General features: G+C 41.9%; 2 protein-coding genes across 4 annotated transcripts in view; both read right to left on the bottom strand.

The window, feature by feature from the left end:
* Positions 1–9,574: 9,574 nt before the first annotated feature.
* LOC140376541 (N-acetylneuraminate-9-phosphate synthase-like) lies at positions 9,575–14,191 on the bottom strand. Its single transcript, XM_072462020.1, has 6 exons — positions 14,001–14,191; positions 11,694–11,909; positions 11,516–11,615; positions 10,887–11,041; positions 9,997–10,263; positions 9,575–9,912 (listed from the first exon to the last, which is right to left on the bottom strand). The coding sequence occupies exons 1-6, from the start codon at positions 14,130–14,132 to the stop codon at positions 9,703–9,705; spliced, it is 1,080 nt and encodes a 359-aa protein (XP_072318121.1). The 5' UTR covers positions 14,133–14,191; the 3' UTR covers positions 9,575–9,702.
* Positions 14,192–16,005: 1,814 nt separating this feature from the next.
* LOC140376540 (clathrin light chain A-like) overlaps positions 16,006–19,436 on the bottom strand; it is a 6,368-nt gene continuing 2,937 nt past the window's right edge. The window contains exons 5-7 of one of the 3 annotated variants that reach the window (XM_072462017.1): positions 18,950–19,003; positions 17,711–17,746; positions 16,006–16,903 (exon numbers count right to left, since the gene is read on the bottom strand). In XM_072462017.1, coding sequence (XP_072318118.1) covers positions 16,732–16,903; positions 17,711–17,746; positions 18,950–19,003 — 262 coding nt within the window. In that variant the 3' untranslated portion in view covers positions 16,006–16,731. The remainder of the gene's footprint in view (positions 16,904–17,710; positions 17,747–18,949; positions 19,004–19,436) is intronic. The other 2 variants (XM_072462018.1, XM_072462019.1) reach the window with 2 other exon arrangements.

The raw sequence follows: 19,436 nt of genomic DNA, 5'->3' as shown, positions 1-19,436 counted from the left end.
ATATATACTAGAAGTATAACTGTTACATTTACCACCCTCAGTCTGATCTTAAAAGAGCGCTCGGCCCCGATTCAGAACTCCAGCTGACCTGACGGCATCAGCTCCAGGCTCCTTAAGTCCTGCGCAGATGAACTGTGTGGAGTTATGGAGCCTGTCTTCAACATGAGCCTGAAGCTGAGGGTGGTACCACAGGTCTGGAAGACCTCCTGTCTGGTACCTGTGCCCAAGACACCGCACGCCAAATACCTCAACAGCTTTAGGCCGGTGGCTCTCACGTCCCACCTGATGAAGACACTGGAGCGGCTGGTCCTGGACCACCTCCGCTCCACCGTGAGCTCAGCCATGGACCCGCTGCAGTTTGCATATCGGCCTGGCATCGGAGTGGAGGACGCCGTCATCTCCCTGCTGCACCGCTCTCTCTCTCACCTGGAGAAGCCGGGCAGCTCTGTGAGGATCCTGTTCTTCGATCTCTCCAGCGCCTTCAACACCATCCAACTGATGCTCCTGAGGGACAAGCTGGAGACGGCTGGTGTGGAGTATGACCTGGCAGAGTGGATCCTGGACTACCTCACAGACCGACCCCAGTTTGTGAGAGCCCGGAACTGTGTGTTTGACACTCGGACCTGCAGTGTGGGGGCGCCCCAGGGCACCGTCCTCGCACCCTTTCTCTTCACCCTCTACACTGCAGACTTCAGACATGACACGGACAGCTGTGTCCTGCAGAAGTTCATTTCCTGCTTCCGAAGAGTGCACACGCTTTTTTGCTCGCTCTGCTTGCTATCGCTGCTTTCCTTTTTTATTTTGCTTTTTAATCAGTTTTTGTCTTCCAAACATTTTTGTTTTAGACTTTTTCAAGTAAACCAAGGATTTTAAGAACATTTTTCCAGTTTTAACGACATATCTGACGCCAGCGACATGTCTGGGAGAAGAAGGGAGAAAGACTGTGAACGCTGTCGGAAATATCAACAAGATATTTGTTTTGGAATCTAAAAAAGTTCTTCACGATACCATTCCTGTGTCAACCGACGGTAAGAAGAGCACACTTTTTACAAGAAAAACTGCTACTTTCAACCTAAACCGCAGTGACTCTGTGTCGTTTCCAAAACTGTCTAAAAACCAGAAAGACCAGGCTGTTTCTTGGAACAAACTTGGGGCAAAGCCTAAACGATACAAAGATAACGTGAAGTCACCTAAAATACAGCTCACAAACAGATTTTTACCACTTTCAGAGATGGAATTAAATGAAAAAAGGAAAGATGACGTGGCCAAAATACAGCGAGGAGGATCTGTGCCAGGAGCCAAGGTCACGCAGATGATTTTGGTTGGAGACGGCGCGATAAGTCACGTGACGCATGAAAAGATAAACACACATTCTTTTCCAAGCGCCACTGTTTCTGAGATAACGTCACTCCTTCTAAATATTATGGCTAAGCATGGAGGAGCTAAACAGCTGATTGTGCACGTGGGTGCAGTGGACATGCGGCGGGAACAGACTGAAGTTTTGAAAAAAGACTTCTTGAAGTTATTCGACGTGCTTGATAAAATGGAAATCAAAACATTCATAAGTGGACCTCTTCCAAACATCGACAGGAGGATAAACAAGTTTAGCCGGCTTCTTCAGCTGAACACATGGCTGTCCATAGAGTGTACCCCGAGAGGACTACACTACATTGAGAACTTCTATCTATTCTGGAAACGAGAGGACCTGTTTAAGAGAAATGGCCCCCACCTATGCAGAGGTGGAGTGAGGGTGCTGACAGAGAACCTGCTCCACGCTCTGAGGCATTGGACTGGGCCTGGACAGGGTCCTGAGCAGATAGTTAGAGAAGAGAGGAATGAGAGAAGAATTCCTGCTCCATCAGCCAGAGACCGAGCCAATGTTTCAACATCAAAAGCACCACAACCTGAGGCTCCACCAAAGGATTCATCAGCAGCTGCTCCACCACCACCAGCAAAGGATTCAGCTCCAGCTGCTCCACATTCACCTCCACCGCCTCCAGCAAAGGAACAATCTTCAAAGGCCTTGGACCCATCTGTGACAAGCCCAACAACATCCCTGTCATCGCCCCTGCCTTCACACCAGCCCTGGGTTCCCCCTGCAACATCTACTCCCACTAAAGATTCATCATTCTCCTTCTCATCTCCACTCTCACCCATGGGCCTTCCCAGCCATTTTGAAAGTCTGATCAAATCAGGCATTAAGATCGCTCCACTCACGCCCAATATAGCAAGGACTATGTCAATACTTATCAACTCTTCCCCGCACAAGCCGACTACACCAACAAAAGCCCCACCACCCATCCCCCCTCGCCTCTCACCTGGTCCCAAACTCTCCTTGGCTACAAAAGCTCCACCACCCATCCAACCTCGCCTTTCACCTGGTATCTCCCATAGCTAGGATGCACTGGGTCTCAGCGTTGCCGGGACTTATTGTCACATTAAAAATCAAACCAACCCGGGGCCCTATGTAAAAAGAGCCCCCCCTAGTGCTATTTATGTAGTTACATCATCACACAGATGGGAAAACAAAATGTGAGTCAGGCCCAATCTGAGAAATGTGATTCATATTCCCTTTGAAAAGATAAAGCCCAGTCCCACTGAAACTAGTCTGAAACTTGCTGTGCTAAATGTCAGATCCTTATGTAACAAATCTCTCTTAATTAATAATTTTATTTCTTCTTATAATCTTGATTTTATGTTTTTAACTGAAACATGGCTTGACAAAAACACAGGAAATGTAGTTCTGATAGAATCTGCTCCACCCAACTTTAAGTTTGAATCTGAAACACGAGAAAACAAAAAAGGGGGTGGAGTCTGTGCTGTCTTTAGAGATGAAATAATTACCCGCAGGTTGTCTTTAGGGGTGTTTTCATCATTTGAGTATGTATCCTTTAAAAGGGAGCTAAAACGGTCTCCATCCATTCTCTTCATTGTTTTATACAAGCCTCCCCAGCACTGCCAAAGTTTTATTGATGATTTTACTGAGATGCTTTCAGTCGTATGCACAGACTTTGATGATTTGGTCATTACAGGTGGTTTCAATGTGCATGTTGATAATATTTGTGACAGAAACGCTAAAGAACTTGATGCTGTCCTTGAAACCTTCAGTCTTACTCAGCATGTGAGAGGCCCCACCCACAGCAAAGGACACACTCTAGATCTCATAATTACAAAGGGGGTAAATATTTCAAATGTTAATGTTATCAATGTTGCTCTGTCTGATCATTTCTGTGTCTTCTTTGACCTGTCTGTTTCTCCCAAACCACCGGTTGGTCCTGCAGTTGTTCAGAGGAGACACATAAGTGATGGCACAGGTGCACTGTTTATAGAAATGATAAACTTTGAAAATGTCTCATGTTCTAATATAAATGATTTGTTGAACTCTGTTACATCTAGTGTTTTGAATGTTCTGGACACCATCGCCCCTATAAAGGCTAAAATGGTTAAAAATAAGCAGAAGGCGCCGTGGAGAAATGATGATTCGGTCAGGGCACAGAAAAGGGAGTGCCGCAGGGCCGAACGGAAATGGCGCAAGTCAAAGCTCCAGGTTCAAAAACAGATTTACAAAGAGAAGCTGAACATGTACAACCTAATTTTATGTAGAACTAGGGAAAGATATTTTTCTGAAATAATTGGAAGCTGCAGTAACAACTCGCGTGTCGTGTTTGCCACAGTAAACAGATTAACAAACCCTCCAGCTCAGCTGCCGTTAGAACTCATTTCCACATCCAAGAGTAATGAGTTTGCATTATTCTTTAATGACAAAGTTCAGGGCATTAAAAATGCTATAAATCCCACAATGCAAAAAAAATACCCTAAAACCACCAAGACACTTAGAGCTAACTCACTTTGCACCAGTAACTGACAAAACTGTCCATGAGATCATCACCAGTCTGAGTTCATCTACTACATGCTGCCTCGATGTGTTACCCACCAGATTTCTAAAGTCTGTGCTGAACAGTTTGTTAGCACCATTCACTCACATAGTTAACATGTCGCTTCAATCTGGAACATTCCCAATGTCTTTGAAAACTGCGGTCATAAAGCCTCTCCTAAAGAAGAGCAGTCTTGATGCCGCAGTACTGAGTCATTACCGGCCCATCTCTAATCTGCCATTTTGGGGCAAAGTCCTTGAAAATGTTGTTTACCAACAGCTCACAGATTTCCTCTTAATAAACAACTCATTTGATGTTTTTCAGTCAGGTTTTAGACCTCATCACAGCACTGAGACTGCTCTTGTCTAGGTGACAAATGACATCCGCCTGAACACTGACACGGGCAAAGCCTCAGTCTTAATTCTGTGAGATCTGAGTGCTGCTTTTGACACTGTCGATCATGGGATCCTCTTACAGAGACTAGAGTACTGGGTGGGCATCACTGGCACTGCCCTAAACTGGTTATGGTCCTATCTGGAAGACAGGAAGTACTTTGTTGAAATTGGTAGCTGTGTCTCAGACCACATGACCCTGACATGTGGAGTGCCCCAAGGGTCAGTCCAGGGTCCCCTTCTGTTCAACCTCTACATGCTGCCGTTAGGTCAGTTGATACGCAGTGAAAATGTGTCCTATCACAATTATGCAGACGACACTCAGATCTATGTTTCACTGTCGGCAGGTGACTATGGACCAGTAGATTCACTCTGTCACTGCATCCAACAGATCAGTTTGTGGATGCAAACTTTCTCCAGCTGAACTCAGACAAGACTGAAATAATCGTTTTTGGCCCACAGAAACAAAGAGAAAGTGTTAGCGGTCACCTCCAGAGTCTCGCTCTAAAACCTACAAACTAAATTAGAAATCTGGGGGTAATAATGGACTCAGACTTGACCTTTAACAGCCACATAAAAATCAATAACATCAGCAGCTTTTTACCATCTAAAAAACATTGGCAAAATCAAAAATATAGTGTCAAAACCAGATTTAGAGAGACTTATCCATGCATTTCTCTCCAGTAGATTAGACTACTGTAACGGCCTGCTCACTGGCCTCTCCAAACGAGTTGTAAAACAGCTGCAGTACATCCAGAACGCTGCTGCTCGGGTCCTGACTAGAACCAGGAAGTATGATCACATTAGTCCTGTTCTCAGGTCTCTGCACTGGCTCCTGTGTGTTTGTTTTGGGTCTTCTTCCAGGTAGTGCGTACCACATTACTGGAGCGTAATCTCTGATTGGTTGCTGCGCCGCGTCTGCAGCAGAAAAGTTAGGCATTGTTCAACTTTTCTGCGTCGGACGCTCAAAATGCAGGATTTGCGCCGCAAAAACACAGGACGCGCGTCCACATAGACTTTGAATGTCAACTGGACGCTTTGGACACGGCGGTGTGAACGCTGCTCAAGAGTGTGTACAAGGGAAGTAAGTTAGGGGTAAGGATGCTAAATGAGAATGACAAAAGGGGAAAGAAAAACCTATACAATGAAAACATTACAAACAGCAGGGATTGTATTCAAAACTAAAACAAATAATAAAATCTTGAATATTTAGTAGTCAATGCCACACAGGAATGTCGACTGCATTTAATTTCTGTGCAAAGTTTGCACAGAAATGCAGATTGTTCCCATCCTCACCGACCTTATCATAAAACTCACGTAAGTGGTCGTAGGGCGACTCCTTTCTGCTCTGTTGCTGTCGTTGCTTTTTGTTTTGATGCGCATGCGCAGTGCGGTGTAACACGCGAAATCTGTCTGCGCTATCGGCCTCTACAACTTTGGAGCTCTCACACTTGCCAGACATAGGCTCTTTTTGGGCAACTTAACGGTGTGTTTTTCGCCTGGAAGTCTCTAGAAATCTGACACTTTATTGAACGAAATTAAAAAGAATGAACGTGCCGTTCACAGACACCAGAAGGAACGCGTTCACAGTTTCGTTCGTCTGCAGTAATACAGTGCGTTCAGTTCACGGACACCAAAATTATGAACTCGTTCATGAACTTTCGTTCAATGAACGCGTTCAGGCACAACACTGCCAATTGTCATCATCTTAAAGGCGTAATGGACGATTTTTTTGGCCCAAATCTGAGTCTCATTTCCTCGTGGCGTGGACTGCCGATTAGTCCTGCTACGCACCTACTGCTCACCTGCAGCCGCGTTGGAAGTGCGCATGCGCACTTCCGCCTGAGTTCTCAAATCGCCAAAAAATCGTCCATTACGCCTTTAAAACCGTTTTGCTTCTTGTGGTTTGTAGAAAACATATGCAGATTAAAACCACCGATCTGTCTGCATCTGTTTAAACTGTTGCTTCTAGCTACTGAAGGGGAAACCAAATATTAACTTTACTCTATTGTATTACCGACTTCAGGAAAGGTAAAGCCCCCCAGCTCCCCCTCACTATCTCGGGCTCCCCCGTCTCCACTGTGGACTCCCTCCGCTTTCTCTGTATCACCATCACCCGGGACCTCAAGTGGGGGCTCACCATCAGCTCCCTCACCGGGAAGGTCCAGCAAAGGATGTACTTCCTGCGGCAGCTGAAGAAAGCAAAGCTGACAGCGTAGAGATGATGGTGCAGTTCTACACGGCCATCATTGAGTCCATCCTCACCTCCTCCATCACTGTGTGGTATGCTGGAGCCACAGCCAGAGACAAGCAGAGACTACAGCGCATTGTGCGCTCCGCTGAGAAGGTGATCGGCCGCAACCTTCCATCTCTGCAGGACCTGTACGTCTGCAGGACTCTAGGACGTGCAGGTCGAATCACAGCCGACCCTTCGCACACGCACTATTTGAGCCACTCCCCTCAGGCAGGAGGCTACGGTCCATCCGGACCTGAAAAAGCTAAATGTTTAGTTTTGCGAAATTATATGAAATTTGACACACAACCAAATTTTGGCATCCCCATCAAAAAAGTCAACGAGACCCACTTCATAATTGTTACAGCTTTGCCAACAATGACCGAAACCTCCCATGTTATTCCAATGGGGAAATTGCCAGAACATGCTTATACTTTATACTTTCACGAACTCCTCCTCGGGCATTAGCCCTATTAACCTGAAATTTGGTGAGACTCATCTTCAGGGGTAAAAGTTATACACCATTTTTATTCAATGAGTCACGGTCTCTGTGCGGCTTTGAGAATTCAAAATAAAATTGCTTTTTGAATGGTAAAACAAAGGGTGGAAGATGTGCCAGCGTCACAGATTCAGCAGTAGATGTAATAAAAGGACAATTGGGGCGCGTTAGCGCCCCCTCCTCTTGCGGCAGCGTGGCGAGGGCCGATCTTTGCCGCTTGCGGCTATATTTTTTCTATTATTCTTTTAATGACTTCCTGCTTTCGAAGAGTGCAGACGCTTTCTTGCTTGCTCCAGCTTGCTTTTGCTGCTTTCCTTATTTATGAAGCCAGGGAAAACAGCACACAGTACTTCAAATGAAAAAGGGGTTCTTAGCCGACTGCTTCAGCTGAACACATGGCTGTCCACAGAGTGCACACCTAGAGGAATACAATACATTGAGAACATCTTATCTATTCTGGAAATGAGAGGACCTGTTTAAGAGAAATGGCCCCCACTTATGCAGAGGTGGAGTGAGGGTGCTGACAGAGAACTGAGGTATTGGACTGGGCTTGGACAGGGTCCTGGGCAGATAGTTAGAGAAGAGAGGAATGAAAGAGGAATTCCTGCGCCATCAGCCAGTGATCGAGCCAATGTGCAGAGCAGCCCTGGGTCCCCCCTACCACATCTACTCCGACTTCCTCACTCTCCTTCCCATCTCCACCCTCATCCAAGGGTCTTTCCGGCCATCTTGAATGTCTGATCAAATCAGGCCTTAAGATGGCTCCACTCACCCAATATAGCAAGATCAAGAGTTATGTCAACACTTGTCAATTCTTCCCCACGCAAGCCGACTCCAGCTACACCAACAAAAGCCCCACCAAATATCCCCCCTTGCCTTTCACCTGGTCCCAAACTCTCCCTGGCAACAAAAGCCCCACCACTCATCCCCCCTCGCCTTTCACCTGGTATCTCGCATAGATAGGATGCACTGGGTCCCAGCGTTGCCGGGACTTCATATTAAGCCCCCCCAGTGCTATTTCTGTAGTCACATCGTACAGGTGGGAAAACAAAGTTGCTGAGCCAGTTTTTGGTCGTCTGCGGAAGGGGGGGCTTGGGGCTTGTAATCGGTGAGAAGCCGGAGCCCACTCCACACAGAGGGGGTTTGTTGTTGGAGAACTGCTGCTTCAGACGCCTATTGTACTGAGATCTAGCTCTTGACGCGTCACTTCTAAATCCATACTTTTCATCTTTGTAGTGCTCTCTGTCACCGGCTCTGTGCACTGCCTCCTTCTGCCGCCTTAACTGCCTCAGTTTAGGTGTGAACCAGGGTGTGTAATTATTGAAGGTGACTTTGGTGTGTGTTTGGCATAATAAGATAAGATAAGATAAGATATTCCTTTATTGTCCCACATGGGGAAATTTCATTGATGCAACGCAGGTAGATACAGAGGCAGATACAGAAGAAAAGAACAGATCACTTATGGGGGGTGCGGGGGGGCTCGGAGCCGAGGCACATCGCGACGAAAACACCCAATCCAGCCGAATAAAGTCTAAACAAGTTGAATTAAAGCGATTCCAGTGCGTGTCCCGATCGTTCGTGAAGTTCCTATTTTATATAAACGTGTACCGGCGGCATACTGTACGTCAGCGGTGACCGGTCCTCACAGTATCACAGTGTCCGTGTACTCATCCAAACCATCTGTGGCAGCTCTGAAAACCTTCCAGTCTGTAATGTCCAAACACGCACGTAGCTCCTCCACTGCCTCATTGGTCTACTTCTTAGAGGTCCTCTCTACAGGTAATAAACTGTCTGTACTTTGGTAGTTTGTGGCTGAGATTCCCCTTGTTAAAATCGCCCAGGATAATACACAATGCAGGGCTCCCACTGATTCAGCGGTGGTGAGGTGTAATTTTTATGCACTTATTTTTGCCATATTTCTCTGATGAGCTTTCACCAGTCAGAAGAACAGTGAGGACACATGTAACTGTACGTTATGTTACTCCAATTCGGATCTTTTGGTATGGCACACTTATTAATGTACAAACGCGTCTTTTCCGAGCTGAATCGAATGGAAGCCTAAGCCCCGCCCACTTCTGAGCAAGTTAACCTGACCGCAACATAAACTGGTACACCGGTCCGTGAAAATAAAACTTACATTATTCCGGTCCGTGGTGCAAAAAGGTTGGGGACCCCTGACCTAGAGAGAACATAGTATCCTTATCGGGAGGCGAGGGCTAACCGCTCTGCAACCGTGCAACCTATTTCTATGAAATTTATACAAATCATTTGTAATTAAACTGATACACCACAAGGAACACAAGATGGAACTATTTTATTTCTTCAGATTATTCATTCAAGTAAATAAAATGATCAACAATTGAACTGTGGCTTCTGGGGAAACATTGGCTCATCACCCTTAGTGCAATGACAGCAACGGTATCATTAAAGTAAGCTATAATGGACATATTCTTAATCTATTTCCAAGAAATGTATACAACGTATTTGTATTTAAACTGATACACCACAAGGAACACAAGATGGAACCATTTTATTTCTTCAGATTTTATTTTTGAAATCACAGAGTAATATTTTTTTGAAATGTAATTTAATTGTTGGCCCTCATCAAAAATTATGAAAGACAATAAGACACAGTTCCTGATTTGTAAACATTGTTAGTAAGCAGAAGTGAGATTCAGGTCATTTCAAATGCTGTTGTTGTCTTCAGGCTTTAAGTCTCTTTCCATAACCGTCCACCACTTCAGGTGTGACACTCTCATCCTCGTCCACATCCTCTGTCACAGACTTTCCGACCAGCTGGAAAATATCCTCTGCAGCAACGCCCTTCGGCTCAGCCACTTTCACCGTCAACATGTCCAGACTCAGGACAGTTCGTTTGGGGATCTTTACTTTGGCTACCACTGATTTTCCAAGCTATAAAAAAAGAAGGTAGATACAGACATATCTTAGAACACATTTTCATGCAGATTTTTGTATAGATTTGAGTAGTATTTGAACCTTGTCATGGCACGGCTTCTCGCACGGTAACATCAGCTTGATGCCACTGCCCAATGCTCTCTCCACCAAACGAATCGAACACACCAACTCCGCCAGCTCAGTGGGAAGTAAAGACGCTTCATGGTCATTACCCTTCCATGTCTTGTCCAAAGTGACGTGTCGCTCCACAATCTTTGCCCCTAAAGCCACAGCTGCCACTGAAATACTAATGCCGGTCTCGTGGCCGGAGTAACCGATGGGTATATCTGGAAACTCTTTCTGGTATTCCTGTAGATTACAGAATTAAAGTACTTTAACATAAGAGAAGTAAAGACAAAGTGTGAAACTAAAAATATGTGGACACAATGCAAATAACACCGCGTTTCAAATTATTAAGCAAATTGTGTCATAAAGGTAGTTTTCAAACTTATGGATGGTATTGCGTCTCAGGGCTTTTTGGGTCAGAGAAATCAATCTCAGACAGCTGTGCCAATTAGTTTATCAGGAAAATTAAATTAAAGGAAACCTTTTTCAAGCAATATAGGAAAGAAAAAAGATATCTAGTGCCGATAAGCGTGAAATAGTTAAGTGCCTTGGACAAGGTTTGAAAACCTTAGATATTTGAGGAAAACATTTGCGTGATCATCGTACTATTAAGACATTTGTAGCCGATTCAGATCTCAGACAGATTTGTGCAGATAAAGGCACAATGGAGAAAGTTTCTGCCAGACAAGTACATGCCATTACAAAGCAGCAAACAGGTATTTGAAGCTACTGGTGCATTAAACAATTGAATTGTACTCTAAAGTTTGATGACTCAAAAATTATGATGACCGTCATTTATATTGACTATTTGACAAAATTAGAGAAAAATATGATTTGCATATCATTTGAAACGCATTATGTATTACTGTAATGATGCGGAGGTTGACATCCTCGGCGTCAAGAGGATAGGCACTGGTGCACTGCAGAATGGCAAAGTTCTGGTTGTACTTCTTCACAGTCTGATATACGCGCCGCATTGTCTCCATGGACTGCATCCCACTGGACACCACCATCGGACGTCCTGACGTGAACAAAGCAAAGCATTAAACTGTATCACTTAAGTTCTAATCCGAGAAAACATAATTGCAATAAAAGACTAGTGCCGTCTCAAATTGATACTAACATTTCAGACTTGATTCGATAATAAAGAACAGGATCGATATCTATTTCAATACCAGAATTATAACAACAGCAATAAAAAGACAATTTAATGTAATTTTAAACACAAAATATGTGTACTCTTTTGACCATGCATAAGCGCAAGATCATTTTAAAAACTGTCCAGAGAAGGTCAAATGTTGTCCCGTTTGGGATTTCTTTAAGCATCAATATTTAAAATGAGTATCTAATTTCACTAATAGTTTCAGTATGGATAAGTATCTGAATCATAATACAAAAGACAAAGATCACACAAGTTAGAATGTACTGAAAAATGTTGGGGGAAAGATCATAATTTATTTTTCCACACACTGGCAATGCAAACCGTTTCTCTCACCCTTTTGTGCAGTTTTCTCCAGATAAGGGAAGTTGTTGGTGTCGCCAGAGCCCACTTTGAGGAAAGGCACATCGAGTTCATGGAGAAACTCTACTGCCATCTACAAAACAAGCAACACGTCTGTTCGACAAGCTAACCAGGTCATTCATTTGTATTATTGACCTAAAGTTTCTCTCACCTCATCCATCCCTGACGCAGTGAAGAAGATTCCCACCTCTTTGGCATATTTCTGCAACTCCTTGTATTGCTCGTGACTTAACTCTAGGTGGCGCTTGTGCTCTCCGTAAGTTTTGCCCCATGAATGTTTGGACGTGTAAAGCCGCTCCAGTGCCTTCTTGTTGAACTTGTACTCCAGCTCACTCTTCTGAAATTTGGCACAGTCAGCTCCGCAGTCCTGGAAAAATTCAACCATATTTATGAATGAGAGATATTGCCAATTATTATGAATCTCTGACTACAGTCACATGGGCTCTCAAAACGTTACAATGACAATGAAATTACAATGACCACATTTTTTAGTTAAGATGAGGAGGGTGAGCTTGTAGACCGGAGGGACAGCGGTTTAACATACGAACAGCGCCAGTATTGTGTAAGTGGATGAACACAGTACAACAGCCACACGTCTCTTAAAGGCATAATGGACGTTTTTTCGTCAATTACAGAGAACTAAAGCGGAAGTGCGCATGCGAACTCCCCCCGTGCGGACCTACACAACAGCCTCGCGGCCACACGTGCGTTTGTTTATTAGCTGGATTTCCTAAGAAAAATGTGTGGAGTCTTACTTCTTGCAGTAGCAATACAATTTCAATGTGATTGTACATGTTTTTTTTTTTTTATTAACCTTAATTCAAACAAGTAAGAACCTATTGAGATCGAGACCTCTCTTTCATGGGTGACCTGGGGCAAAGGGAAAGACTCGACAGCACACAAGTCATAAAAACATTTACACAAGTAATAGATATGCCTAATGTTTTGTTGAAGTTAAGTCTTGTATGGTTGTGCTATTTTAGTGACCATTTTTACTAGAAAAAAACAATAGCAAACCGCAAGCGGCATCCAACGGGCCTCACGGGCCGCCGTGATCCGTACTCCGCATTTTCGACTTGATAGAGATGCTGCTGACGGACCCTCATTGTGCTGTGCATAACCAGTGCAAATGAACACAATATTCAGTCAAATTTGCGGCTCTCCCACACAGAGACCGTAACACTTGGAATAAAAATGTTTATAACTTTTGGTGCCCCGCTCCTGTAGATGATCGTTACCAAATTTAAAGTTGGTTGGGCTAACGCCCAAGGAGGAGTTTTTTGTCATAGCAGTATGCATGATCGTATTCACTGGTTGTGCCAGGGGAAACGGGCGGCGCCCACATGTTGCAATGCTGCCTTCGGCAGGACCAATAGAGGTCATTCACGTGACGTCACACGACCGCCCCCCACACTCCCCCCACGCTCCCTCCAGGCCCTTTTGGTCATGTTGTCTGTCATCAGTGTGTCTTCCCCTACGAGCCCATTCTATACCGCAGTCTGTCTGCATCGATTTACGACGAAACACGGTTCAAAGAGGCCCAAAACCTCATTAATGATATTGCACGCTTTACTATAATCAAAATGGTGAAGGTATGTGTGGCAGTTGAGCTCAGGCCTAATTATCAAAAATAACAAATGTGTTTATGTTTTAAGTAGCACAAGTAGCTTAAAACAACTTTTGTATCCTGTAAACTAAATACATTTACATTCTTTAACGAAGTAAAGATAGTCAAACGTTACATTATATAGAAGTAACCATACAAGCACACATTACAAATACAGAACGTAATGAATTTTTACGCAACATTCATATTTTTACCACTTTATGCTGTTCTAACTCTAACATATATCATCTTATTTAACCAATAAAATACGAGCCAGTACAAAAGTAAACATAACCAATTTTATAGTAATAAAGTTTTGTTATTATTACTAGTTACAGATAATATGGGTCTCTGATAAAGATGCTTCAGCGCCTCTGTATCTTAAGACCTTGGTGGTTGTTCTAGCTCTTTCGGAGCTGATTTGATTGTGATGTGCTTACGTGTCAGTTTATGTCACTGCCTCTAAAAGCATGTGTATTGTCATTGTCCTGGGGGAGGAGGGACCTTTGTCAGGGACAGTGATTATTTACTGGGCGCGAGTAAATAAAGATCCACCTTTTGAGAAAGACATACTCTGTTCAATTTAATTATTTCTTAGTGATTGTTTGCAGAAATTCATCAATCAGTTCCTCTTCCGTACATCTTCAAAAAGTCTCGAAGATAACTTGAGCTAAGCCTCACAATTGGTTAAGGTGACTAAAAATGACATGTAAACTTACAACGCACACATGTCGTGTCTGGTTGTTGAATTCACAAGGCTATAGCCACTCCAGCAATAAAACAACTTATTTAGAGGGTTGGCTCATGCATTTTGTTTCTCAAATGATCTCGAGCAGTTCAACACAATATTACCTTTGCCATTTTGATCATCTTCTTCGCTATTTCAATGTCTCCTTGGTGATTTTGTCCAATCTCTGCAATAATAAAGCACGGATGAGAACCTCCGATCATCCTCCCCGGACACAACTCAAACTTTAAAGGCATTTTTCTTCAACACACGAGTTCAAGAGACAAACAAACTGACGCGACAGACGGAGACGAACAGTGAATGAAATGTGTCAAAAGCCAACCCGGAACCAGGATATGTTACTGCTTCCGGAGCAAAGGACTGTTTCCGGGTGGATGGAAAAAATAAATGCATCGTTTGAAGCGTATTCATTCTTTACGCGCGCACACACAAACACACACACACACACATTATATATATATATATATATATATATATATATATATATATATATATATATATATATATATATATATATATATATATATATATATATATATATATATATATATGATAGCCATAGCTAACTTGATCATCGACATCAACAAATTCAATAATTTCTTTATTCAAAAACAACTTGAGTCGAACTTTGTGCAGCTTAAAGGACATTGTCTCTTTCTTTTCTATACTTCCATTTTATTTCCCCCAGTAAATAAACACATAAAGTGCTATGAAAAGTTACACTACACATCTTTATTATTAACCTGGCCAGCCAAATTAATTCAATCAATCTGGAGTGAGCCAGGTTACAGGATTATAGGCCCATTAAGATTTTAAATTTTCCCTATATTTTCCCTTTTTTTCCAGTGTAACAATTTTGGTGTTTTATAATTGTACTTCCTGGTTGTACATGAGCAGCACATGTGGCATACATAGATAGGCCTACATTATAAAGTGGTGTCTCTTGTTTTGTACAGTATCATGTATACTTCTGTTTACAAAGCTTTGCTTGACTGGACTCAGGAGATCCCTGATATTTGCATTGAATGAAGTTGGGCAGAGGTTGTTTTACACACAGAAAATTCATGGGCGAAATACTGGTGGCCAAACAGGAAGAACAAAAACATGAATCAAAAATAGCTTATTTTTTATGTTATTAAGGACACAATTACAGATACATGATTCATAGAACTATCTCTATATGACTGAAAATGTGAGAATCCTGAAATTATAATTATTGTATTGCGTGGTTAAGTACTGACTTAAAAGCATTGATAATTAAATAAAAAACAAAACATATACATTGCAGTATGCGCCCTTCATCCTGTATGATGTGAAATGTAACATAAGTCAGGTTATTATTAGCTCACTGCGATGGGCCTGTGCCTTTGATACTGTCATTGTAATCTTCTAATGTAACTAGTTACTTTAAAAAGCGTTCAAAATTGTGTTTTGGGTCCCCTTCTGAACTTTGAAATGTGGTCGACCCCTTCAGAAAGTGGCCGAACAAGTGGCTGACCACTTCTGACCAATCTAGAAGGTGGCTAAACATGATTTTGGATGCTTTAAAAAAAAAAAGAAAGAAAGAAAAGCGGACCAAGTGGCCGAACAAAGTGGCTGAAGTTATGTGTTTTGGACTTTTAATTTAAATGGAAATTATCAAAAATATGTCATCACATCAAACCAGGCTTTGTCTCCCAAGTGCAACACCATCCCAAGTGATCTTATCCTACAGTATCTGCACTACAGTTAAAAATCCATACGGCTAAAAACATCAGCCTTCTAAACATGGACAATGATTTTTTTTTTTCTTGTAATCAATGCTTTTAAGTCGGCAATTAACCACACAAAGAAATCACTACAATTTCAGGATTATTTGTTTCATTAATCCAGAGATGATCGTGTTCTTAATGAATTTAAAAAATGTATATCATTATTAAATAATGACCTATCTGGGGCCCCCTGGAGGTGGCTAATACAGTGGCCAACAGAGTGATTAACCATTGGCAACTTTTGGATCTTGATGCAAGGGGCTGTTAGGCACCATTGGTGGACTGAACAGATCTAAAACCATAAACAGTATTTCAACAAAATCGAAAACTTTAAGCAATAATACTAGAAACAATGAGTTTTTTTCTGTATTTATTCACATTGAAATTTGAGGACAGTAAATGTATATGGTCAAGCAACAACTGACAAATATGTAGTTTTAACATCATGAGCAAAATGTGTTGATATTGTTACTGTATTTATTATTATACTTTTGCATATGTACATAGGTATCCAGAGAGTACACACACGCACAAGCAGACATAAAAACTACATTGGAATGACTGGTCTTGGATTTCCTGACTGAAACTTTCATAATGCATAGATTGGAAAACTGAAAATTAGCCAAGATCAAGCTTCACACAAAGTTGAGAGTGCACATGCAACTTGGGTTTTACAGTTTGGTCCCTAAAAACACTTAAAAGTTATAAATGGGGGTGAATGGACAAGGAGCACATGACACAATTATTAACACTAGCTCTGTAAGTAAACAGCATCTATTTGAAAATTGAACTGGGAACTTTTAATGTGACCATGATGTAAACTAAGAATCAACACGTCCCGTTTTGGCGTCACTAGTGACCACTCCCTGTCTTTGTACAGGAAAACAATTTGTTGTGACAGGGAGAAAGTGAGAGCTGATGATAATAATATTTCTAATTGAATCTGGTTATAAGAAATTATTTGTGATTACTGGACGCTGGTTCTTGGAGGAAAGAGAAAACACTGAACAGATATGAACTGAGGAGCTGACCTCCCTAGTATTTGCACTGCAGTCAGGCGAGTGGACCAGAGTGCAATGTATGCCTAACGGACTAGAGGCGACTGCTTGAGGGAGATGAGCACAGAGCGCATGCGGGACACATCTTTGGCCTGTTTGCTGGACTTGGGGTTGAAGTCACAGAGGCGAGCCACACGCTCCCACTCAGTCCCAGGGTTGTTTTCATCCAGGTCGGAAATCAAAGCCTCTTCGGCAGCCCTAAACCAGGGGAGAGGAGAGGGAGGCAGGAGACGGAGAAAAGGTTTAGGCAAAAACAAAGAGGTAAAAGACACATGTAAACAGTCCTGAAAGTGGCCTTGGCTGATGACCAACTGCGCTGGGTGCCAAATCTCTTTTAAGGTTTGTGGTCACACTTTTGTCAGTTTATGGTTCAGCTGAGACAAATTCAGGAATCTCAAGACACAAGTGACAACAATGCTAAAACTACTGAGAGGCTCAGTTTACTGTACAGTAACAAGACTATTCAATGTTTACTTAAAGGGAAATGCCAAACAGCCTGAAGCAAATTTGGTTGGTTAAAAAATGCACCAAAATAAATTTGTCCCTGGGAAATGTAAAAAATCGTATTCATCCAAGAAAAAAATAAATTAAATCAAAGAAAGTCCAGTGTAATTGTATGAATACAATAAAACTGGACTTTAATCCTTGGGACAAGTTTTTTTTTTAACCAACCCTAAAAATGAAGCAGTATTGGCTTGTTGGCCATGCAATAAGCTGCAGGTGAAAGCTCAGTTTTAGAAAAAGCAAATTTATTGTTTTGGAAGTTAGAAAAAAGGTAAAAAGGGAGAAAATACAAAAGCTCCCAATACATCAACTCCCACCGGTTTTAAATTCCACTGCCATTGGCATTTTTCAAGTACACCCGCAAAAGAATCTAAAAAAAAATAAAAAAATAAATAAAGGAAAACTACCAACTCAAACTACCATAACTAGTCACTGATGGGTATCAGCCCCTTTGAAGAATAACATTGATCATGTACATTCTGTAGTATATTTTTACTTAACTGGTCTAGGCGGTAGCAAGGATGGTTAATGTGTGTGCTTTAAAAGATGCATAGAAAAAGGGAAAACAGTTTTAAAAGTCAGAATTGAGAAGAAAGAGAATAGAAAATCAAATGAAAGACAAATTCAGCACGATGTTAAAAGGAAGCATGCAAAGGCTTGGGTTTTGTGCAGACATTTTAAAACAGCTTTTAGTTTCTACAGCTATAAAACTCACTGCACATTGTCCCAGATACGATATCTTTGGAATAGATCACAGTTTAAAAAACAATTCATTAAAAACCAACAAAATAGTATCATGAACCTTCATAAAGGTTTGATGCCAATCATACTTAAACTATAATCATACTGTAGGTAGAGGTTGCAACACAGTATTTGCCCCATTAAGAGTGTGTACAAGAGAAGTAAGTTAGGGGTAAGGCTGCTAAATGAGGTGAAACGGGGAAAGAAAAACCTATGTAATGAAACCTTACAATCAGCAGGAATTGTTTTCTGACCCAAAACAAATAATTAAATCTTGTATTTTTAGTAGTGAACGCCACATTAGTATTTGGAGAAATATAAACATGCCCACAGTAATGTCAGCCGCATATAATTTCCAAAGACTGCACAGATATGGATGCTCAGCATTTAAGCTCTAGAACTATATAGAGAATATTGTTTTAAACACAGCAATAAGGAAGCAGAGGACACTGTTTGAAGCATCTACCGTCACACAACATATCCAGTTGAGCAAGTTGACACAGTCTTCAGTTACATGTTGGTATAACAAAATATTTCCAACAATGGTTTAGTGACCACACCTTGCACACACACATTGGGAGGAGACAAATTTTCAGTCTGAGATTCAACCCACCCTGATTAAAACACACAGTTGCTTCAAACAGTCATCCAACGCTTTTTAAAAGTACTAATGGGATTATGGAAAGCATTAGTAATAGAAACTAATTTAGGTGATAATATGATGAGGCAAAAGTGAAATGCATGCACAGCCAAGGCAGAGATGAGCAGTCAAATTTGTCATGCTTGCATATGGAAATGAAAATTAACACAAGCATCAAACTACAAGCAATGGAATTCAGATTTAGACAGATCTTAATCACTAGGCAATGAACAAACTTCGTCTGGGTTGTATTAAAGACAAAACTACACAAGGAGACGGTTCAGGGAATAGTAGCCAGGAGGAGGGATCAGTGAAGCAAACCAAAAGGAAGACAATGGGAGTTAGTTGAAGCCACATACACATAACCAATGAGATCAGAGAACGGCTGTTTGTAGAAGTCTTCATCCAGAACCCTGGGCAAGCGTCCGCCAAAGACAGCATTGAGAGAGAAGAGCGGTAAAGACAGCATTGAGACAGTGGAGAGAGCCGAGTGGTAAAAAGGTGTTCCAACATACCAGCAGACATATGTGAGACACTAAGACATGCACTAGGGGTGGCAAATCAATACAATCAAAGTGTTAATAAAGAGTTAAAAATTGACCACATGGTAATTTAGTTCAACAAGAAACAAATATAAACCCTGAGTTCAGCAAGCACTGAGCATATACAATATTAAAGTTGTAATAATAACAAGAGTGTAAAGAGAGAGTTTAAGAAGGAAGAAAAAGTTTCACTAAATTTAGAGAAACATCAATAACAGACTGGATTGTGTTATGAACAATCGGAAGCCTAAAATCCCATCACAAAACAACAATAAAAGATCTAGTTAAGACAGGTTTTTAGGAA

Source organism: Eucyclogobius newberryi, unplaced genomic scaffold, assembly GCF_026437365.1.
Source record: "Eucyclogobius newberryi isolate DKJ021-1_F unplaced genomic scaffold, fEucNew1.0.hap1 SCAF_365, whole genome shotgun sequence".
In the NCBI taxonomy this organism is placed as follows: domain Eukaryota; kingdom Metazoa; phylum Chordata; class Actinopteri; order Gobiiformes; family Gobiidae; genus Eucyclogobius; species Eucyclogobius newberryi.
Note: the sequence above shows the minus strand (reverse complement) of the source record. Positions and strands in the feature narration are given on the sequence as shown.